At 27.2% G+C, this 26,536-nt stretch overlaps 1 protein-coding gene across 1 annotated transcript in view; it reads right to left on the reverse strand.

The window, feature by feature from the left end:
* LOC145270239 (uncharacterized) overlaps window positions 1–26,085 on the reverse strand; it is a 101,408-nt gene extending 75,323 nt beyond the window's left edge. Inside the window, exons 1-2 of the mRNA XM_080125874.1 lie at window positions 25,420–26,085; window positions 11,553–12,933 (exon numbers count right to left, since the gene is read on the reverse strand). Coding sequence (XP_079982000.1) covers window positions 11,553–12,609 — 1,057 coding nt within the window. The 5' untranslated portion in view covers window positions 12,610–12,933; window positions 25,420–26,085. The remainder of the gene's footprint in view (window positions 1–11,552; window positions 12,934–25,419) is intronic.
* Between the last annotated feature and the right edge of the window lie 451 nt (window positions 26,086–26,536).

Genomic DNA, 26,536 nt, shown 5'->3' on the forward strand with positions numbered 1-26,536 from the left:
AATATATACCCCATTATAACTTTGTTGTGATGGGTTATATATGATGTGGGCAGCAATTAAATATATACCCCATTATAACTTTGTTGTGATGGGTTATATATGATGTGGGAAGCAATTAAATATATACCCCATTATAACTCTGTTGTGATGGGTTATATATGATGTGGGCAGCAATTAAATATATACCCCATTATAACTTTGTTGTGATGGGTTATATATGATGTGGGAAGCAATTAAATATATACCCCATTATAACTCTGTTGTGATGGGTTATATATGATGTGGGCAGCAATTAAATATATACCCCATTATAACTCTGTTGTGATGGGTTATATATGATGTGGGCAGCAATTAAATATATACCCCATTATAACTCTGTTGTGATGGGTTATATATGATGTGGGCAGCAATTAAATATATACCCCATTATAACTTTGTTGTGATGGGTTATATATGATGTGGGCAGCAATTAAATATATACCCCATTATAACTCTGTTGTGATGGGTTATATATGATGTGGGCAGCAATTAAATATATACCCCATTATAACTTTGTTGTGATGGGTTATATATGATGTGGGAAGCAATTAAATATATACCCCATTATAACTCTGTTGTGATGGGTTATATATGATGTGGGCAGCAATTAAATATATACCCCATTATAACTCTGTTGTGATGGGTTATATATGATGTGGGCAGCAATTAAATATATACCCCATTATAACTCTGTTGTGATGGGTTATATATGATGTGGGAAGCAATTAAATATATACCCCATTATAACTCTGTTGTGATGGGTTATATATGATGTGGGCAGCAATTAAATATATACCCCATTATAACTCTGTTGTGATCGGGTATATATGATGTGGGCAGCAATTAAATATATACTCCATTATAACTCTGTTGTGATGGGTTATATATGATGTGGGCAGCAATTAAATATATACCCCATTATAACTCTGTTGTGATGGGTTATATATGATGTGGGCAGCAATTAAATATATACCCCATTATAACTCTGTTGTGATGGGTTATATATGATGTGGGCAGCAATTAAATATATACCCCATTATAACTCTGTTGTGATGGGTTATATATGATGTGGGCAGCAATTAAATATATACCCCATTATAACTCTGTTGTGATGGGTTATATATGATGTGGGCAACAATTAAATATATACCCCATTATAACTCTGTTGTGATGGGTTATATATGATGTGGGCAGCAATTAAATATATACCCCATTATAACTCTGTTGTGATCGGGTATATATGATGTGGGCAGCAATTAAATATATACTCCATTATAACTCTGTTGTGATGGGTTATATATGATGTGGGCAGCAATTAAATATATACCCCATTATAACTCTGTTGTGATGGGTTATATATGATGTGGGCAGCAATTAAATATATACCCCATTATAACTCTGTTGTGATGGGTTATATATGATGTGGGCAGTAATTAAATATATACCCCATTATAACTTTGTTGTGATGGGTTATATATGATGTGGGCAGCAATTAAATATATACCCCATTATAACTCTGTTGTGATGGGTTATATATGATGTGGGCAGCAATTAAATATATACCCCATTATAACTCTGTTGTGATGGGTTATATATGATGTGGGCAGCAATTAAATATATATCCCATTATAACTCTGTTGTGATGGGTTATATATGATGTGGGCAGCAATTAAATATATACCCCATTATAACTTTGTTGTGATGGGTTATATATGATGTGGGCAGCAATTAAATATATACCCCATTATAACTCTGTTGTGATGGGTTATATATGATGTGGGCAGCAATTAAATATATACCCCATTATAACTCTGTTGTGATGGGTTATATATGATGTGGGCAGCAATTAAATATATACCCCATTATAACTCTGTTGTGATGGGTTATATATGATGTGGGCAGCAATTAAATATATACCCCATTATAACTCTGTTGTGACCGGGTATATATGATGTGGACAGCAATTAAATATATACCCCATTATAACTCTGTTGTGATCGGGTATATATGATGTGGGCAGCAATTAAATATATACTCCATTATAACTCTGTTGTGATGGGTTATATATGATGTGGGCAGCAATTAAATATATACCCCATTATAACTCTGTTGTGATGGGTTATATATGATGTGGGCAGCAATTAAATATATACCCCATTATAACTCTGTTGTGATGGGTTATATATGATGTGGGCAGCAATTAAATATATACCCCATTATAACTCTGTTGTGATGGGTTATATATGATGTGGGCAGCAATTAAATATATACCCCATTATAACTCTGTTGTGATGGGTTATATATGATGTGGGCAGCAATTAAATATATACCCCATTATAACTCTGTTGTGATGGGTTATATATGATGTGGGCAGCAATTAAATATATACCCCATTATAACTCTGTTGTGATCGGGTATATATGATGTGGGCAGCAATTAAATATATACTCCATTATAACTCTGTTGTGATGGGTTATATATGATGTGGGCAGCAATTAAATATATACCCCATTATAACTCTGTTGTGATGGGTTATATATGATGTGGGCAGCAATTAAATATATACCCCATTATAACTCTGTTGTGATGGGTTATATATGATGTGGGCAGCAATTAAATATATACCCCATTATAACTCTGTTGTGATGGGTTATATATGATGTGGGCAGCAATTAAATATATACCCCATTATAACTCTGTTGTGATGGGTTATATATGATGTGGGCAGCAATTAAATATATATCCCATTATAACTCTGTTGTGATGGGTTATATATGATGTGGGCAGCAATTAAATATATACCCCATTATAACTTTGTTGTGATGGGTTATATATGATGTGGGCAGCAATTAAATATATACCCCATTATAACTCTGTTGTGATGGGTTATATATGATGTGGGCAGCAATTAAATATATACCCCATTATAACTCTGTTGTGATGGGTTATATATGATGTGGGCAGCAATTAAATATATACCCCATTATAACTCTGTTGTGATGGGTTATATATGATGTGGGCAGCAATTAAATATATACCCCATTATAACTCTGTTGTGATGGGTTATATATGATGTGGGCAGCAATTAAATATATACCCCATTATAACTCTGTTGTGATGGGTTATATATGATGTCGGCAGCAATTAAATATATACCCCATTATAACTCTGTTGTGATGGGTTATATATGATGTGGGCAGCAATTAAATATATACCCCATTATAACTCTGTTGTGATGGGTTATATATGATGTCGGCAGCAATTAAATATATACCCCATTATAACTCTGTTGTGATGGGTTATATATGATGTGGGCAGCAATTAAATATATACCCCATTATAACTCTGTTGTGATGTGTTATATATGATGTGGGCAGCAATTAAATATATACCCCATTATAACTCTGTTGTGATGGGTTATATATGATGTGGGCAGTAATTAAATATATATCCCATTATAACTCTGTTGTGATGGGTTATATATGATGTGGGCAGCAATTAAATATATACCCCATTATAACTCTGTTGTGACCGGGTATATATGATGTGGACAGCAATTAAATATATACCCCATTATAACTCTGTTGTGATGGGTTATATATGATGTGGGCAGCAATTAAATATATACCCCATTATAACTCTGTTGTGATGTGTTATATATGATGTGGGCAGCAATTAAATATATACCCCATTATAACTCTGTTGTGATGGGTTATATATGATGTGGGCAGTAATTAAATATATATCCCATTATAACTCTGTTGTGATGGGTTATATATGATGTGGGCAGCAATTAAATATATACCCCATTATAACTCTGTTGTGACCGGGTATATATGATGTGGACAGCAATTAAATATATACCCCATTATAACTCTGTTGTGATGGGTTATATATGATGTGGGCAGCAATTAAATATATACCCCATTATAACTCTGTTGTGATGTGTTATATATGATGTGGGCAGCAATTAAATATATACCCCATTATAACTCTGTTGTGATGGGTTATATATGATGTGGGCAGTAATTAAATATATATCCCATTATAACTCTGTTGTGATGGGTTATATATGATGTGGGCAGCAATTAAATATATACCCCATTATAACTCTGTTGTGACCGGGTATATATGATGTGGACAGCAATTAAATATATACCCCATTATAACTCTGTTGTGATGGGTTATATATGATGTGGGCAGCAATTAAATATATACCCCATTATAACTCTGTTGTGATGGGTTATATATGATGTGGGCAGCAATTAAATATATACCCCATTATAACTCTGTTGTGATGGGTTATATATGATGTGGGCAGCAATTAAATATATACCCCATTATAACTCTGTTGTGATGGGTTATATATGATGTGGGCAGCAATTAAATATATACCCCATTATAACTTTGTTGTGATGGGTTATATATGATGTGGGCAGCAATTAAATATATACCCCATTATAACTTTGTTGTGATGGGTTATATATGATGTGGGCAGCAATTAAATATATACCCCATTATAACTTTGTTGTGATGGGTTATATATGATGTGGGCAGCAATTAAATATATACCCCATTATAACTCTGTTGTGATGGGTTATATATGATGTGGGCAGCAATTAAATATATACCCCATTATAACTCTGTTGTGATCGGTTATATATGATGTGGGCAGCAATTAAATATATACCCCATTATAACTCTGTTGTGATGGGTTATATATGATGTGGGCAGCAATTAAATATATACCCCATTATAACTCTGTTGTGATGGGTTATATATGATGTGGGCAGCAATTAAATATATACCCCATTATAACTCTGTTGTGATGGGTTATATATGATGTGGGCAGCAATTAAATATATACCCCATTATAACTCCAAAATATTGTAACAGTACAAGTGCCAATTAATGAAATACAAAACTGATTTAATTACATAAATATGTTTTTGGTTTAGTGCTTTGGTTTGAATTCTAAAAGTTTTCATTCGTTTGTATTTGTTCTCATTGAAAAGATTATGAATTTATGTTGTTCACATGTAAACGACCTTGACATTGAATATTACAGTAAAATATAAGTTTCGTTAAGAATTGAGTTTTTTTTCTTTTAAATGTTGGTAAGTTTAAATGATATTAAATTTTTTGTTATGGATTATTGTTATTAATGAATGGAAAAGTTGTGATATACTGATATTGGTGAGAATTTTATGGAGATATTTTAGTTTTTTATTATTGTTTGTTGGTGGTAAGTATACAGGTGTGATAGAAAAACAGTGGTGGACACCGCAGGGGTTTACAGTGATCATTTTTTGCGCAGGGGCTGTTCTTGGCCTTAGGGCCAGGAATTGAAAAGGAAGTAATAAGTTCTGGGTCAATGTGGGGGCAACCCTTCATATCGGACAAATACTTTTTAAGTCAATTAGTTTGGTTAATGTTGGGGAACCCCTTCATATCAGACAATTGCTAATTTTTTACCCTGCCAGAGTGCCCCCTTGGGGGAGCTGGTTTTTCTTCCCCACACTAAAAAACGGCCTTGTGCCTAATTTGCTCAGTGGAGAAGCAAATAAATAAATACTGGTGATTATTAAGGTCGTTCCCCAGAACGAGGCCCATCCATTGCAGTGGAATTATTTGAAATCCAGATACTTATGTTATAATATTTTTGAATATTCTCATAGAAAATTACCCTAAATCTTAGTTAGACAGCAAATAAATAAATTAATTATTTTAAAAACCTTTCTTTGCGGGAAATTTATTCACTGAGTCCTGTGAAGGTTATCCCACGTGGTTCATGTTAATAAGCCTAGAAAAATCAGGACATGAAAAAATAAAGACAAGGAAATACTTTTAAGAATAAAAAAAATATTGACATTTTATTGAGGGAAAAAGAAAGCATAAGGGTTGGGAAAAGAAGGCAGCAAAGCTGCAAAGTTCAATTATTGAGAAAATACAGTTTATATGTTCACCAATTCGACTGCCAAAAAATGTCCTTATGGCAAGCACTAAAGGCTTAATTAACACTAGAGAGAGAGTACAGAAATAAGAGAAAATTAGAATAAGAGAACTTACTGCGTAAAACAATGATTTCGTTTTTTTTAACCTTTCTTTTTTATCTTTATATATATGTGTGTGAGTGAGTCCTTTTTTTACATATATATTTTCTTCACGCCACTCCAAATCGATCTGTCCTCACTTCAGTGACAGAATCCTTTAAAGTTCTTTTGAAAATAATCCTTGAATTTGAAAACTCAACGTTGTTAGGTAAAACCTCCGTTCGTCCTTCTTGTCAGATGAAATTCTCACTGGTTACAACATGGAAAGACATTCGGTTTCCACACGCCGACATTTAATCGCATCTCGTGCGTCCAGTTTATAGATCAATTCTTCTTAGAATTGATTCTTTCTTTTCGAGTCAACCAACTTGATTTGACTCTTTCTGAAACTCATTATTCATTCCTATGAACAATGAAATAACTTTACTATTTTTAAGACTTGAATGTCTGAGTAGGACCAGAGTTCGTAACTTGCGTGTTACCCTCATGGAATCTCTGTCCAAAACTGACTTTCGCTTGTTGAATTTTCGCGGGAAAAGTATCTCAATTGTGGCGTGATTCTTTCAGCAGCAGCAGCAGCAGCTCGTTAAAAAGACGTAAAGTTAAAGAAGGAAAGAAGGGAGGACAGATAAAAGACAACGACGAAAAAAAGGAAGAAATTAAATTTCTGACATCTTTAAAAATATTTATGTATGTTTTTTGTGCAAGACAAAAAATGTCAATTGTTAACTTTTGGGGAAAATTTAGCATTTAAAATTTAATTAAAAATAGTAGAAAATGTTTTACATTATTCTGTTTGCTATATTATAAAATTCGGGGGTTTATCTTTCTGGAAAAAAAGTTACTCAGAAATAATGGATTTTAATAAATGTAATTTCGTTTTAAAAAACAACAACTTGATTTTTCGGCCATTTTTGGCGCTGTCTAGTTTTATATAAATAAAAACATTTTAAAAAATCTAAATGTCAAAGTGAATGATATATTTTTCGGAGTTTTTTTTTAATGGAAGGTTCATTTTTTTTTCATGTTTGTTATAAAGCATGGTCGAATCAATATTGTTTATTGTATTGCAATAAAAATAAAATTATTGTAATGTTTAAAAGTTGTTTAATGGGATTTATTTCATACGTGTAAAAAATATACTTACCTTTCAGTCCAGGAATTCAATACAAAAAGAAAAAAAATGAATTCGTGTTTTCTTTTGCGTTCAAAACAGAAAAATTCGTTTTGTTTGCTTTGAGTTCTTTAGTAAATTCATACAACTTTTGTTTTGTGTTAAATTCATTAAGAAATAAAATATATGAAAATATAAAAGAATCAAAATGAAAAATGAAAAACACGATTTAAACGAGCAATTATTTAAAGAAAAAATCAACAATGAATTTAGATCCGCCCCCCCACAACACGGTGTAATCGTTATTCCGTCACTAGTGTAAAAATGTCCGGGATGTAGTTAAGTGTGCCGAATTGTTTTCCTATCAAGTTAAGATTATATTTGTCAATGATGAAGAATTGTTGCGATTTCTTTAGTAATCTTCTCTTTTGCGTGTCGAATTCATAAAACTAAAATATATGAAAATATGAAATTCAGCATATTAGTAAAGACTGAACATTTCATTATTATTTGATTAGTCGAAGCTGAAAACAGTCATTAGAATAATTCAAATAATCCAAATAATCTGCATATAAAAAATGTGGATACATTTTTTCGTGTGTATCAAATTTATTAAAAAAATAAAATACATGAAAATATAAAAGAACCAAAATTAAAATATGAAAATCACGATTTAAACGTGCAATTATTTAAAGAAAAAAAATCAACAATGAATTTAGATCACCGCAACACGGTGTAATCGTTATTCCGTCCCTAGTGTAAACATGTCCGGGAATTAGTTAAGTGTGCCGAATTGTTTTTCTATCAAGTTAAGATTATATTTGTTAATGATGAAGAATTGTTGCGATTTCTCCAGTCAGGTTCTCTTTTGTGTGTCGAATTCATTAAAAACTAAAATATATGAAAACATGAAATTCAACATATTATTTAAGACTGAACATTTCATCATTATTTGATTAGTCGAAGCTGAAACCAGTAATCAGAATAATCAAAATAAATATATAAAAATGTGGTTAAATACGTTTGTATTAAGATTATATTTGTCAATGATTATTTGATAAGTCGAAGCTGAAACCAGTAATCAGAATAATCAAAATAAATATATAAAAATGTGGTTAAATACGTTTGTATTAAGATTATATTTGTCAATGATTATTTGATAAGTCGAAGCTGAAACCAGTAATCAGAATAATCAAAATAAATATATAAAAATGTGGTTAAATACGTTTGTATTAAGATTATATTTGTCAATGATTATTTGATAAGTCGAAGCTGAAACCAGTAATCAGAATAATCAAAATAAATATATAAAAATGTGGTTAAATACGTTTGTATTAAGATTATATTTGTCAATGATTATTTGATAAGTCGAAGCTGAAACCAGTAATCAGAATAATCAAAATAAATATATAAAAATGTGGTTAAATACGTTTGTATTAAGATTATATTTGTAAATGATTATTTGATAAGTCGAAGCTGAAACCAGTAATCAGAATAATCAAAATAAATATATAAAAATGTGGTTAAATACGTTTGTATTAAGATTATATTTGTCAATGATTATTTGATAAGTCGAAGCTGAAACCAGTAATCAGAATAATCAAAATAAATATATAAAAATGTGGTTAAATACGTTTGTATTAAGATTATATTTGTCAATGATTATTTGATAAGTCGAAGCTGAAACCAGTAATCAGAATAATCAAAATAAATATATAAAAATGTGGTTAAATACGTTTGTATTAAGATTATATTTGTCAATGATTATTTGATAAGTCGAAGCTGAAACCAGTAATCAGAATAATCAAAATAAATATATAAAAATGTGGTTAAATACGTTTGTATTAAGATTATATTTGTCAATGATTATTTGATAAGTCGAAGCTGAAACCAGTAATCAGAATAATCAAAATAAATATATAAAAATGTGGTTAAATACGTTTGTATTAAGAAAATCCGGAAGATTTGTATTTCACTGACCCATAGATCAGGCATTTCCAAAGTGCGCAAAAAGCAAGAACACCGATGAGAAATTAAAAAAAAATGTCTTAAGAATTTAAAAATAAATGCTTTAATAATTTTATTCTTTTATTTCCGAAATATATCGGTTTTTGTTAATTGAAAAATATCTTTAAAAAAATGCAAAAAAGATTTATTTGTGAAATAATTTCTTTATTCATTGAAAAAAATATCTTTTAAAAAATCATTGAAAAAAAAGGATTATTTTTGTAAAATAATTTTTTATTCATTGAAAAAATATCTTTAAAAGTCAATAAAGAAATGGATTTATTTGTGAAACAATTTTTTTTACTTCACTGAAAAAATATTTTTAAAAAAGTCATTGAAAAAAGGATTTATTTGTAAAACATTTTCTTTTAGTTCATTGAAAAAATGTCTTTAAAAAATGGTAGCGTTTTAATAGTTGATAAGTGTTCGTATATTTGGTGGTATAACCGAATGTCAGAATTGTAGAATGAATATTTCTCATCCAATCAGTGGTGACGGATATTTAACAGGGAGAAATCATTATTTTGTCGGATTAAAGAGGTAAGATTATGTGTACATGTAAGTGAGGGTGAAATTTTATCTACTTCCTTTTTAAATTAGAACGATGATGATCATGGCGCTCCTCGGACTAAATGTAATTTTTTAATATAAAGAAATAATGTGTATGTAATTGCAGTCGTTAGTTACATTGTGAAGGGGTCCTGTCAAAGGTAACGTAATGGCTAAGGACGTAAACATAATAAGTTTTTATGTGCCATCTTTTGTTGTCCAGGGGTTGAAATTGTGTCTCTTATTATATACAAGAAGATAATGAGCCTGCAGGTTATGTTCTCCAGCAGTCACAGCACTGTAAAAGGCGATAAATTGTTTTATCTAAAACAATATTTCTGCAACAAATCGGTCTATTCTAGAGCTTCCGTTTTCAATATGTGGTTTTGTGCTAGGGTGGCCGTTGTTATTGCAATTGAGGGAGTCATAATTTAAAGTTATGAAGCTTAAGATATCTGGTTAATCTCCAGACAGAGGGTGTTGTATGTTACAATGTTGAATAGCAGCAGTAACTCTTTATTTCGGTCGTTGTAATTCTCGTAGTTTGACATTTGACAACTGAGCTCTTCTCTACATTTCCATACTCTGCACTTATTGACCATCTGCTTCCGCATTTCTAAGGTTATTGTCCAGTATGTTTGCCATTGATAGCAACGAGAAAGAACCAGTGAGTGATGGTGTGATAATAACGAAAAAGATAAAGTGAGTCTTTGCCATTGATGGAAATGAGTGACGGTTTGAGAGTTTTACGTTATTAACTGTTGGTGATAAGGGACGTATAGGGGAGTCAATTCACAAATAATATCATGGTTGTAAGTCATGACATGCCATGGTTAAAACTGTTCGAATGAAACAACCAATGAATGGTGGTGTAGTTTAAGATGTGTTTCTGATGCATTGTTGAATGAAGCCAATTGTGATTCTCTTTTTTAATTATGAGAGCTGATATTTGTGTTTTAATTGAAAACAAAGAGACTTTCGTCGCCGACAGTTTATTTTGGGGTCGAACAAGTGAATTATTTTTCTTTGCAGTGACATCGCTTTCTTTTCTTTAATTTCTCAGCCAGGATTTTATTTTATTTGCTACAAATTTGGATTAGTGATAGCAAAAAACTTGCTTTTGATAAAAAATCCATGGGTTTTATGAGTTCTTAATTCTCTATTCTTTGTTGCTACAAATGATGGAAACACATGGATCTGCATAGATTTTATCAAGACTTTATATCTGAAACGCATTTCTGTCTTTTATCTTGGGTGCAGCATTTGTTTGTATTTTTTCATATTATGTTTTATATATGATTATCTGATGATGTTTTTATTAATAGCTCATTTTATAATGAGACGTATCTACATTGCAGGCTCCCACAATAACATATAAAGAGGGCCTGAAGACATCCAAGGACAATGTTAAGTTATCATTCAAGTTATTTCCAGTAAGCATTTATTTGTTTTTGATTAATAGCTGATCTTACAAGATAATCAAGTGCGAGTTCTGAAAGGTGTAGCAAGATTTTGTTTACGAGAACTTTAATATTAACATTGTTCACATAAATCTAACTTTCACATTTTATGGTGTCTCATATGTTTTGTTAGACCTCGTTTAGTAAAACATGAATATACACATTTTTTACAAGAATATGGGTTTCCCCTAATGTGTAATTTCATGTGCCTCGTAAGTTGTTGTTTCTGTGCAAATGAATAACCACATAGTCCACAAGAATATGGTTTTTCTCCAGTGTGAGTTTTCATATGTTTATTTAGATTTGATTTATCTGAAAATGAATAATCACATATTTCACAAGAATATGGCTTTTCTCCAGTGTGAGTTCTTACGTGTTTCTCTAGATTTGATTGAGTTGAAAATGAATATTGACATTGTCCACAAGAATATGGTCTTTCTCCAGTGTGAGTTCTTACGTGACTCACTAGATTTGATCGAGTTGAAAATGAATATTGACATTGTCCACAAGAATATGGTCTTTCTCCAGTGTGAGTTCTTACGTGTATCTCTAGTTTTGATGGAGTTAAACATGAATATGTACATTGTTTACAAGAATATGGCTTTTTTCCAGTGTTAGTTCTGATATGCTTCGCTAGATTTGGTTTCTCAGGACGGGAATATTCCAATTGTTCCCAAGAATATGGCTTTTCTCCAGTGTGTGTACTCATATGCCTCGCTGGATTTGGTTTCTCAGAACGTGAATATTTCCATTGTTCCCAAGGAGATGTCTTTTCCTCAGTGTGAGTACTCGTATGGATCGGTAGATTTGGTTTCTCAGAACAGGCATATTTCCCTTGTTCCCAAGAATACGACTTTTCTTCAGTGTGAGTACTCATATGCATCGGTAGATTTGAATGATCAGAACGTGGATATGTATATTGTTCCCGGGAATATGGATTTTCTCCAGTCTGAGTACTCATATGCATCGGTAGATTTGGTTTCTGTGAACTTGAATATTGGTATTGTTCACGAGAATATGGCTTTTCTCTAGCGTAAGTATTCATATGCATTACTAGATTTGGTTTCTCAGAACGTGAATATTGATGTTGTTCACGAGAAATCGGCTTTTCCCCAGTGTGAGTACTCATATGCATCGCTAGATTTGGGTTCTCAGAACGTGAATACTCCCATTCGTCCCAAGGGTATTGCTTTTCCTCAGTGTGAGTACTCATATGGATCGGTAGATTTGGTTTCTCAGAACAGACATATTCCCCTTGTTCCCAAGAATACGACTTTTCTTCAGTGTGAGTACTCATATGCATCGGTAGATTTTGTTTATTAGAACGTTTATATTGACACTGTTCCCAAGAATATAGCTTTTCTCCAGTGTTAGTACTCATATGCATCGCTATATTTGGTTCCTTAGATTTGGTTTCTCCAGAATAAGTTCTTACAGGCGTCTCTAGATTTGATAATCGAGAACAAACAATTTAACAACAATCCTTATGTTTTGCTGAATTTGATTCATCAGAATAAAATATTTCACACGAATCCTCAGCTTTGTCATATCTCGCATTAAAGTTTATTTCTGAGAAAAAATCGATGCACACATTGTACAAAAATAAGAGTTTTCTTTTGTCTGGCTCATATGTTGCACTAGATGTATTTTTTAAGAAGAGGGAAATTCACATACTAGTTCAGATTCAACAGAAGCGTTCAAGCAGGAACATCTGCAAAGAAAACATATTAATATTATTTTAAGTGATTTTTGTAATAAAATATTTTTTAATTTTTATCGTTATGGAATTTGTTTGACTCTTTATGAAAATTATTTAGAGATTTCACATTCATGCTGACACAATCATAACTATGATTGATATCTTTTATACTGATACAATCATAACTATGATGAATATCTTTTATACTGATACAATCATAACTATGATGAATATCTTTTATATTGATACAATCATAACTATGATGAATACCTTTTATATTGATACAATCATAACTATGATGAATATCTTTTATATTGATACAATCATAACTATGATGAATATCTTTTATATTGATACAATCATAACTATGATGAATATCTTTTATATTGATACAATCATAACTATGATGAATATCTTTTATATTGATACAATCATAATCTTTAAGAAAAATTACTTAAGTTGTTATAAAATTTCTGATTGTTTTTGTTGCTTTTCATCATATCCAATATCTGTTCGGTTCTTGAACAGGAGACTTCAATAATAATGAGCTGATGCTTTTCTTTTGACTATTCTGACATGTTCGCTTTTTTATTCTTACCCTCCTTATTCTGTCCCATAAACTAAACTGAGCAGCTTATCTTCTCAACAATGGCCAGGTCGTGGATTTTATATTGATACAATCATAATTACGATGAATATCCCTGATTTTATTGTGAAATTGGAAATATTTTAATATTCTAATAATATTCATCAGCTATAAACGAATAGTTCCACTCTGCTGCTTTGATGATTCGTTAGTAAAGGCAAGGTAAAAAGAGTAAGAGTAAATACTGACAAAGCAGTTTGGAGTTTCTTGGTTGGACTTAATAGCCACAATACAACTGTTGATTACGACATGTTCAAAGATTAATTATATTGTAAAAACAATAAACATGCTATGACACACACACGTATAAATTATATATATAATATATATATATATATATATATATATATATATTGAAGATAAAATGTCATCTATATAATATATATTAATCATTGTATAAATCATAATATATATATATATTGTATAAATCATAATATATATATATATATTGTATAAATCATAATATATATTAATTGTAGAAATCATAATATATATATATTGTAGAAATCATAATATATATATATATATATATATATATATATATTGTAGAAATCATAATATATATATATATATATATATTGTAGAAATCATAATATATATATATATATATTGTAGAAATCATAATATATATATATATATTCTAGAAATCATAATATATATATATATTCTAGAAATCATAATATATATATATATTCTAGAAATCATAATATATATATATATATTCTAGAAATCATAATATATATATATATTCTATAAATCCTAATATATATATATATTCTAGAAATCCTAATATATATATATTCTAGAAATCATAATATATATATATATATTCTAGAAATCATAATATATATATATATATTCTAGAAATCATAATATATATATATTCTAGAAATCATAATATATATATATATTCTAGAAATCATAATATATATATATTCTAGAAATCATAATATATATATATTCTAGAAATCATAATATATATATATTCTAGAAATCATAATATATATATATATATATATTCTAGAAATCATAATATATATATATATATTCTAGAAATCATAATATATATATATATTCTAGAAATCATAATATATATATATATTGTAGAAATCATAATATATATATATATATATTGTAGAAATCATAATATATATATATATATTGTAGAAATCATAATATATATATATATATTGTAGAAATCATAATATATATATATATATTGTAGAAATCATAATATATATATATATATTGTAGAAATCATAATATATATATGTATATATATTGTAGAAATCATAATATATATATATATATTGTAGAAATCATAATATATATATATATATATATTGTAGAAATCATAATATATATATATATATATTGTAGAAATCATAATATATATATATATATATATATTGTAGAAATCATAATATATATATATATATTGTAGAAATCATAATACATATATATATATTGTAGAAATCATAATATATATATATATATATATTGTAGAAATCATAATATATATATATATATATATATTGTAGAAATCATAATATATATATATATATATATTGTAGAAATCATAATATATATATATATATTGTAGAAATCATATATATATATATATTGTAGAAATCATAATATACATATATATATTGTAGAAATCATAATATATATATATATTGTAGAAATCATAATATATATATATATTGTAGAAATCATAATATATATATATATATATTGTAGAAATCATAATATATATATATATATATTGTAGAAATCATAATATATATATATTGTAGAAATCATAATATATGTATATATATATATATGTATTGTAGAAATCATAATATATATATATTGTAGAAATCATAATATATATATATATTGTAGAAATCATAATATATATATAGTAGAAATCATAATATATATACATATTGTAGAAATCATAATATATATATATATTGTAGAAATCATAATATATATATATACATATTGTAGAAATCATAATATATATATATTGTAGAAATCATAATATATATATATTGTAGAAATCATAATATATATATATTGTAGAAATCATAATATATATATTGTAGAAATCATAATATATATATATTGTAGAAATCATAATATATATATATATTGTAGAAATCATAATATATATATTGTAGAAATCATCATATATATATATATATATATATATTGTAGAAATCATAATATATATATATATATATTGTAGAAATCATAATATATATATATTGTAGAAATCATAATATATATATATTGTAGAAATCATAATATATATATATATATTGTAGAAATCATAATATATATATATATTGTAGAAATCATAATATATATATATTGTAGAAATCATAATATATATATATTGTAGAAATCATAATAATATATATATTGTAGAAATCATAATATATATATATATTGTAGAAATCATAATATATATATATATTGTAGAAATCATAATATATATATATTGTAGAAATCATAATATATATATATTGTAGAAATCATAATATATATATATATATTGTAGAAATCATAATATATATATATATTGTAGAAATCATAATATATATATATTGTAGAAATCATAATATATATATATTGTAGAAATCATAATATATATATATTGTAGAAATCATAATATATATATATATTGTAGAAATCATAATATATATATATTGTAGAAATCATAATATATATATATTGAAGAAATCATAATATATATATATATATTGTAGAAATCATAATATATATATATTGTAGAAATCATAATATATATATATTGTAAAAATCATAATATATATATATTGTAAAAATCATAATATATATATATATTGTAGAAATAATATATATATTGTAGAAATAATATATATATATATTGTATAAATCATAATATATATATTGTATAAATCATAATATATATATTGTATAAATCATAATATATATATGGTAGAAATCATAATATATATATTATAGGAATCATAATATATATATTATAGGAATCATAATATATATATTATAGGAATCATAATATATATATTATAGGAATCATAATATATATATTATAGGAATCATAATATATATATTATAGGAATCATAATATATATTATAGGAATCATAATATATATATTATAGGAATCATAATATATATATATATATATTGTAGGAATTATAATATATAGATATATTATAGGAATCATAATATATATATATATATATTGTAGGAATCATTATATATATATATATATTGTAGGAATCATTATATATATATATATATTGTAGGAATCATTATATATATATATATATATTGTAGGAATCATTATATATATATATATATATATTGTAGGAATCATTATATATATATATATATATTGTAGGAATCATTATATATATATATATATATTGTAGGAATCATTATATATATATATATATTGTAGGAATCATTATATATATATATATATATATATATATATATATATATATAGATATATAGATATATTGTAGGAATCAGAATATATTGTAGAAATCATAATATCTTTATATATTGTAGAAATCATAATATATAAATTGTAGAAATCATAATATATATTTATTAATCATTGTATAAAAACAATATTAAACATAATTATGAAGCACATTATATATATTTATTTATTTGGGAGTAAACAGTTACATATGGTCGCTACAAACAGCTATCTGTTCGGGTCATTGAGACTTCCTCAGACCACACTAACCCATAGACGCTACAAAGGAAAAGATATATATATATATATATATATATATATATATATATATATATGAGAAATTAAAATGAAATTGTAATTAGAAAGATAATGTTATTATTATTACTTTAATAGAAAATAAGGTAAAATAAGATAGAAAAACAGGGACTTTCGATAAATTGGTATATATATATATATATATATATATATATATATATATATATATTAAGTTTAAATTAAAATCAGATAGTCACTAAAAGATAATGTTAGTATTATTAATTTAAATTAGACTACGACCAGTAATACAGAATTTAAAAAATAAAGCAAAAATTCAGATGGAAACGATAAATTGGTAAAAAGTGACATAAACAGTTATCTCCCTTTCATCGCAAATGTACAGGAAAGATTAAAATTGAAAAAAAAAACTTAAGAATAAAAAGAATTTTAATTAAATGATTAACATAACCAGCAGAGGATGAAGAATATTTTAATGAATATTTTATTCAAATGAACCTTTTTGACTTCTGTTCATTAATAAGAAACAACAACTAAGCAAAAAATAGTATTTGAATAGAATCTAGAATTTGAAGATGTAGTCTAGTATTTGAGAAGTAAATTAAATTGTTAAGAATTATAAAAAATAAATACAAATTTTTAAAACCTGCAAAATATTTAATTGTTGGAAATATCATTTAAAAAGTAAAAATACGAAAGTTGGAAAACAAATTGATCTGTACGCCATCGAAAACATTAAAAAATAAAAAAACAAAAAAAATAGATCAGCTGCGTTGCATCTCTCTGAATATATGGAATGTACTCATGTATGTACAAGTAGAGTGAATTTTATCGTATGAGGAGTAGCTATGTCGGAATATTTTTTTAATGATATATTCAAAATTGTCCAAATAGTTATGAAACAATCGTATTCTTTTTTTATATCTTGTTTTGATTTATACGAAAATCTTAATCATTAATCTTAAATAATTGAGTAAAAAAATAATTAAAATTTGACTCTTTTTTATTAGTATATGAACATTACGGGAATGTTGATATATTGAAAAATTGGGTAAAACACACACACATATATATATATATATATATATATATATATATATATATATATATATATTACAATAGAAAAATGCGAGTATAAAAAGTTATATGGTTAAGCTTAAACATGGAAAAGTAAAGGACTAGTTGTTTAAACTGAAAAATATATTCTAGTAAAAAATATAATAAATGTATAACTTAAAATATTGCAGCATTAAACATTGATTATATAATGGTATAATTTTTTTTATTTTTTTAAATAAAGTATTTTAATATTTTAGGCAATTCTGCAGTATGTGGACGGCGGTCATCTTATTTTGTTCGTTTCACTAAACTGGCGCCTGCTGGCGCTTCTCTCTCAAACAAGTACCACAATTATTCGTCAAAAAAATGTTTCGGAAAAAAAATCTAAATCGGAAAACATGTTTCATTTAAATTATTAAATTGTTGTTGACCTTTCAATGTTGTTTTAATTCGAAAAATGTTTCAATTCAATAATTAATTTGTTGTTGACCTTTTAATGTTGCTTTAATTTGCCAAAATGTTTCGTTTAAATTGTTCACCTGAAAAAAATCCGAAAAAAATACATTATAACGATCCAATGTTTCTTTTATTATTAAGTTGTTTTATTAAACTTATATTTCTTTACGCAGACTTTTAAATAATTATTTAGCGCTTCTACACTATTAGGACGAAATTTTGTAGTCGATAAATGGAGTTTTCAGATTAAAAAAAAAAGAAATCGTTTCTACTGATTTTTTTTTATGTCAGTTCTAATAAATTACAAGGTAACTTCCAAATTATTTAGTCAAAATTACTTGAATATTACTGCATTATTAAACAAAGCAACTTTAATCGTGTTAACAAGTGCAAAATTGCCGCCATCTTGTTTAAATCAAGACGCAAAATTATCCTCCTTTTGAGCTCTCTTGGGTCTTACGACCGTTTTCTTCCAAATCAAGTTTCTATTTTATTTAATAAATTATTTTTTTCCCTTATCGATTTTCATAATTTTGGGATATAATCATCTTTAAAACAAACGAAGAATACGTAGATACCATCGTTTTCATGTGAAATTCTGTAAATTTTGTTTCACAATAAAATAATTTTTTTTTAATTGGACTAAAAATAATAAAAAGGTTTCAAATTTAACATTTATTTTTGGCACTCGTACAGTTTAATCAACACATGAAAAACTGAAAATATCGAAAAAAAAAGATTATATTGTACGTATCCGTGTTTTGGACAGAAGATCTAAAATAGAAAGAAAAAGTACACTTAATCTGACAGAGTGAGTTAAAAAAAAAAATTAATACTTTTTTACAGCGGATAAACACGTTTTTATGATAGCACGTTGAAGGTAGTGATCTTGGAATTATTTTGAACACGCCACGGGGGGATAACTCAATTTAAAGCGCCAACACTCCCTCCCCATACTTAATACTAGCTTTTATTCCAAAAAAAATCGAACATAAATTGTTTTTACGCTGTAAAAAAAAAAAAAAAGTACTTGATGAAATTTAGTTTTTCTTTCAGAGTACTTCATTCCATAACGGACAATTGAAACTTTTTTCGATATTTTCATTTTTTATTATCTTTATTAAACTGTACAACTACCTTTTGTTTCTTTTCAACATTTTTAAATTATAAAATCTGTGGTTTTATAAACAGTATTGGGATATAATAAAATATAAGGTTATTTTATTATATCTAAAGTCGAAATACAGACTTTAAAATAAAACTAGTAAATAAAACTAGTTAAATAAAAGTAGGGGGTGCCTTTAAACAAATAATTGATTAACAAATGACAAAATGAAAAAATAATTAAAAAAAGGATACAAAAAGTCTGTAAAATAAGTGAAAAAAAAAACCACCTCAAATATTTATCTAAAAAATATTTATCTAAGTATTTTTTCTGCTCATGTTTCAAAATAATCTCGTCAAATTTTGACAATCTTCAAACGGTGATTGGAGTTATCTCTCCCTGGCTAAGCGGGCGGGGGGGGGGTAGAGTTGGTTGCTACCCGATCGATCTCATTAAAATGTGATTTTCCTTGGAAAAAAACTACTTGATCAAATTAAGTGATTTTTTTTTTGTTGCATGAAAACTTTATTCAATATTTTCCTTTTTTAATGTCTTGACTAAACTGTACAAGTATCACTTTCTTCCATAACGAGTATGTACAATATATTTTTTGTAAACTAAAAAAATACAATTTTTTTTTTCATTTTTTTATGTCTTGATTAAACTGTACAAGTACCTTGGTTTTTTGTAAATTAATTTCCTACATCTTTTTTTGTTTTCGTAATTTTTGGACATTACTGCGACATGATAAAACCGGGGCGATTTTTCATTATATATTTTGGTTAAATAAATTTTTAAATTTTATATTATAAAAGGTGTATAAAGTCTATTTTTTATGTTTGTAAAAGTTTGTTTAAAAGTTCAAATAAAGTTTGTAAGGCAAGTGAAAAAAAAAATCTCGTTTTTCTTTTCTTTTTTTCTTTTTTTTTTGATAAAACTAACATTGACGTTTGACTTAAAACATTGCCGAGGACGAATTTTTCGCATACACCGCCATATTCCCAGTATCTCAGAAGAACAGTGATGCCAAAGTAAAACAAAGCGAAAATTATTATTAAATCTATCTTTTCATAAACAGCATTTTTCCGAATTAAAAAATTCATAGTATACTTTATTTATATATTTATTTATTATACCTCATAGTAATGGCGTATTCAATATAGTATGTTAATGAATTATTTGTTTTTCATACAGTGTCGCCATTACTTTCTGTAAAAAAAAAGTTTTTCTTCAGTGTGTGCAAAATACGGGGACGATTTTTCATCATATATTTTGGTTAAATAAATTTTAAAATTTTATATTATAAAAGGTGTATAAAGTCTATTTTTTATGTTTGTAAAAGTTTGTTTATAAGTTCAAATAAAGTTTGTAATTTCACTGAAAAAAAAAACAAAACAAACATCGTTTTTTTTCATTGACGTTTGAATTAAACCATTGCCGAGGATAGAATTTTCCACATAATATGTTAATGAATAATTTGCTTTTCATACAGTGTCGCAGTGTTACTTTCTGTAAAAAAAAAGTTTTTCTTCAGTGTTTGCAAAATACGGGGACGAGTTTTTATCGTATATTTTGGTTACTTAAATTTCAAAATTTTATATTATAAAAGGCGTAGAGATTCTATTTTTTATGTTTGTAAAAGTTTGTTTAAAAGTTAAAATAAAGTTTGTAATTTCAATGAAAAAAAAAACATCTCGTTTTCTTTTTCATTGACGTTTGACTTAAAACATCGCCGAGGACTGAATTTTTTCACATACATCGCCATGTTCCCAGTATCTCAGAAGAAAGCCAAAGTTATTATTAAATCTATATCTTCATAAACAGCATTTTTCCGAATTAAAAAAAAAAAAATCATATTATACTTCATTTATTTGTTTGTTTTTTTTTGTTACACCTCAGCGTAATGCCGTATTCCATATAATATATTCCTGAATAATTTGGCCACTTGTACAGTTTAGTCAAGACACTAAACATTTTTATGAGAGCGTGTTGAAGCAGACATCTTGTTTTGTTTTTTGTATAAATTTTGTTTGAATTTTATAAAGACAACGGAGAGATAACTCCATGTAAAGTGCCGATACTCCCTCCCCATCTTTAATTCTAGTTTTTCTTACTAAAAATCGAACCTTTTGCTTGGTATCATAACACTTTTTTTCGATGTAAAAAATAAAAAATAAAAAAAAACTAGAATAATAGAAACCCCCAAAACGAAAAATGAATAAAAAAATTCAAATATATGACAAGTTAATGTTACCAAAGACAAGACAAATTATTCTGTTACCTACCTGAATAAGTTTTGTGTGATTGTACATATTTTAAAGCGTCTATTTAATCTGAAACACAAGGTAAGTTAGGACGAGAAGATGGCCGACATGCAATCATTTAACTGGGAAGTCTCGATAATCGCTTAAATCATAACATACTGATAGGAATTTATCCAATTAATTTCACGGTGACACTTATTGAATCAATTTCTTTCAGTATTTAGTTTATTTGTAGAGTTTTAAGCCAGTAATGACACTTCAAAGAAGGCATTTCTTGTTGGTCATATTTTCTTTTTAACTCTGCAACTCGGCACTTATTTTATATTTTTTTCGAACAGAATAAATCTTCATAATACGTTAAAAATTCAAAGCTTATCCAGATACAGAAAAGAGTAACTTATCTTGCCTTTGGTAATATTTTTTGTGACTTTGTTTGAACTTTTAAAAACTGTTTTTTTTTTTTGTTTGTTGGCTTCTGTGCTTTTATGAACAGTTTTTTTCAGCTTAAACATTTTAAATTATTTTTTAAACACTCCATAAGGTATATTCGTAAAGGAATTATATATATATATATATATATATATATATGAAGGCACCATAAAAATTCTGAATATATTTCTTGGTTATTTGCCCTCATCGTACGGATTACACAAACTCAAATTTCCTTCTATGCAGTTTGTGTAATGTTGAATGGTCGGAATGTACAACATCTGGTTTGTGGTTCTGGTTCACAACGTTGTGTTGTTGCAGTAGAATTGCGTTAGACGATCGTTATAAACGCTTACTATTCGATGTACTGGAGGAAAAAAAACCGATTTTGTTGCTAAAAAAACAACAAAAAAAAACACTTAGTTCGAATCGGGTTTTTTTTTTTTCAGACTAATTTTGCTTATTTCTAGGTTAAATTCCCTTTTTATGGTATCTGTTGTTTATTATATTATAGATGAAACTACAGAATAGATTTTTTTTTTTGACACCGCTCCCTTAGATGTCAGAATTTTCTTGGAATTTTTGACACCCCTAACACGAAACTGCGAATAAAATATAAAAATCTCGTAATTTTTCTGTTAAAAGTGGGTTATTTATTTTCTTTATGGATTATACTTCCAAACTAAACTATTAAAGTTGTTTTAAAAGTAATAGAAATATTTTTTAAACAGTAATGAATTTTCCGAACTCAATATTTTTCAATTTTTAAATTTTAAAAATCTATCAGAATTTCTCTATTGATTCTATTTTTACGATATTTTCAGGGTCAATATGAAATTTTATGTTCTTTCCAATAAACCGAATATTTTAGACGAACGTTTTTTTTTAAATTCACGCCCTCCCCCCCCAATTTTCAAGTTTCTATTAAAAAGTAAATAATTAATTTACTCACTGAAAAGTACATAATTAATTTACTCACAAATTGAAGAGAAAAGATCAATAAATAATATATTCAAATTTAAAAAAAAAAACAAGTAGTGTTTTTAAAATTGTACCTGTAAATTTGGAAGTTTAAAACCTTTTTTTTTTAACCACGTTATTTGTTTTTTCTTATTTTTTATGGAACCTTGGTCCTTGCTCCTTTAATTGAAAAAAAAATCAGGGCTTGAATTACATTTTCGAGGAGTTATAAGCTTGGAAAGTCCGGAGGTCGAATAATTCACGCCTCCCATTTTGAAATGTCTATTAAAAAGTAAATAATTAATTTATGTACAAAAGTCTTATAATATAACAAATTGAAGAGAAAAGGTCAATAAATAATATATTCAAATTTAAAACAAAAAAAAGAATAGTTTTTTTTAGAAATTTACCTGTAACGTCCGAAGTTTAAAACCTTTTTTTTTTTCTTTTTTAAACACGTTTTTTTTTTTTTGTTTTTTTAAATACAACCTTGGTCCTTGCTCCTTTAACTGAAAAAAAATTCGGGCTTGAATTACATTTTTCGAGGAGTTATAAGCTTGGAAAGATGGGGTGGAATTATTCACTATTTTCACGAAATTTCTGACACACCTACCGCTCCCTATGTTAAGTATGGGTTTCTAAATAACCCAATTATTTCAGCACGGCCCGTATTTTGTATAAGTACTCGAAAGTTGTGGTGCTAGTGCAGAGAGTGATCCGCGCTATTTTTAAAATCGTATTTCAAAGTTTAATTAAAGTTTTATGATGTATTTTTTATTCAATTGTAAGGTTAAAATTATAGAATAGGTACAAAACACTCTTCCCATCCCCATGTTAAGAATGGCTTTTTAAATAATAACGTTATTATTTACGTTCGGATCACCCTCTGCACTAGTACCAGAAATTTATTTGGTAGATGTGTAATTTTCCACCCAAAATGGCTGCCGACTGCGAAGGCCACTTATACGTTTGCTATTTTAAAACGGTGACCCCAAAATGTGTACAGAAAGCAATTTACTGTTAAAAATATTTTTATTTTCAATTTTAATGGGAAAATAAAAATCACTTAGTGTTATAAATGGATTCAAAATTAAACAAATATTAACAACCCTCTTACTCCTTAAATTACACCTTTGGTATTAGTGCAGTGAGTGATCCGGACGTAAGTAATAACGTTATTATTTAAAAAGCCATTCTTAACATGGGGAGGGCAGGGTGTTTTGTACCTATTCTATACTTTAACCTTACAATTGAATAAAAAAAACTACATCATAAAACTTCAATTAAACTTGGAAATACGATTTAAAAAATAGCGCGGATAACTCTCTGTACTAGTACCTTAAAGTTTTATGATGTATTTTTTTTATTCAATTGTAAGGTTAAAAGTATAGAATAAGTACAAAACACCCTCCCCATGTTAAGAATGGCTTTTTAAATAATAACGTTATTATTTACGTCCGGATCACTCTCTGCTTTAGTCCCAACTATAATTAAACTTGGAAATACGATTTAAAAAATAGCGCGGACCACTCTCTGCGCTAGTACCAAATTTCTTTCAACTTTTTCGAATCTGTGTACAGTAATTCAAACCCAAATTTCTTTACCATTAAATTTTTAAAAAATTTTTGGTAAACGCAAGATCTGGTAAAAAGGAAATCAAAATTTTCATAGAAATAAAAAAAAATCTTATTTTAAATGCATTAAATTGTTAATTGTTAGGAAATAAAATAAAATAAAATTTTAAAAAATCTTATTTAAATGCATTAAATTTGTTAATTGTTAGGGAATAAAATAAAATATCAAAAAATAAAAACTTACCTTTACTTCTAAGCAATTCAATACGAAAAAAAGTCCATGAAAATTGGATGATTTTTTTTTTGTTTTTGTTTAAGACTGTCAATTGTGTTCGGTACCTTAGGATTTTTTTGGTAAATTCATACAAATTCGATTCTGCGTGTCCAAATCATTAAGAAAAAGCTTTTAGAAATGTGTAAATCAAAAACACGATTGGAACGTGGATTAAAAAAAAAACGACTGAACGAATATTGAAAAATGAAAATAAGATATAAAGATTAAAAAAGATTAAAAGAAAAAAACGAAAAACGATTATAATGAAACGTTTTAAATTCTTAAAAGTTCGTTAATTACGTGTGAGTAAACGTTTTCCGATGATGTTTGCAACGTATTGTCCATTCAAAAGACGAAAATAATTAAAGGTAAAAAAACGAATAAAACTAAGATTTCTTTGCTATTATGCTAACGGTCAACACTGTCACGAAATTTGCTTTTGCACTGGGACTCGCCACCATCGAAAGGTAAGATAGGCAGGCACGATGGGCAATGTTATATTTATGTAAAAATGGCACCAATAAATATGGTTGCTGGACTTTAATAAACGTCTGTAGCTAAATTTTTCATGAAGAAAAAAAGCCAAGTTAAAAACATTTAAAAAATCAAGTCATAAAAATGCAAAATTGAAAAAATAAACGAATAAAATTAAGATATATTCGTTCTGCGTTAGTTATATGTTAACGGTCAACAACAACAACACTGTCACGAAATTTGCCTTTGCACTGCAAGTCGGCACGACTAAAAGATGAGATAGGCAGGTACAATTGGCAATGTTTAATTTATGTAAAAAAAAAAAACATGCCACCAGTGAATAGGGTTGTTGGACTTTAATAAATGTTTGTAGCTAAATTTTGCAGGGGTGGGGAGGTAAGTTAAAAACGTTTAAAAACACAAAGTCATAAAAATGCTAAATTGAAAATTGTGTTTGTTTAATGATATAAACTTGTCCGGTCAGAAGATACGCTTAAATATATTTTGATTTATGCAGATTTCGTATTTGTGTTTACCGATGTATTGGAAAGTAAAAAATGGCGGCTGACTCTCTCTCTTTCACACGGTAAGTTTGGGGGGAGGGGTTAAAAAT

Source organism: Euprymna scolopes, chromosome 46, assembly GCF_053919585.1.
Source record: "Euprymna scolopes isolate OS-2025 chromosome 46, ASM5391958v1, whole genome shotgun sequence".
Classification (NCBI taxonomy): Eukaryota; Metazoa; Mollusca; class Cephalopoda; order Sepiida; family Sepiolidae; genus Euprymna; species Euprymna scolopes.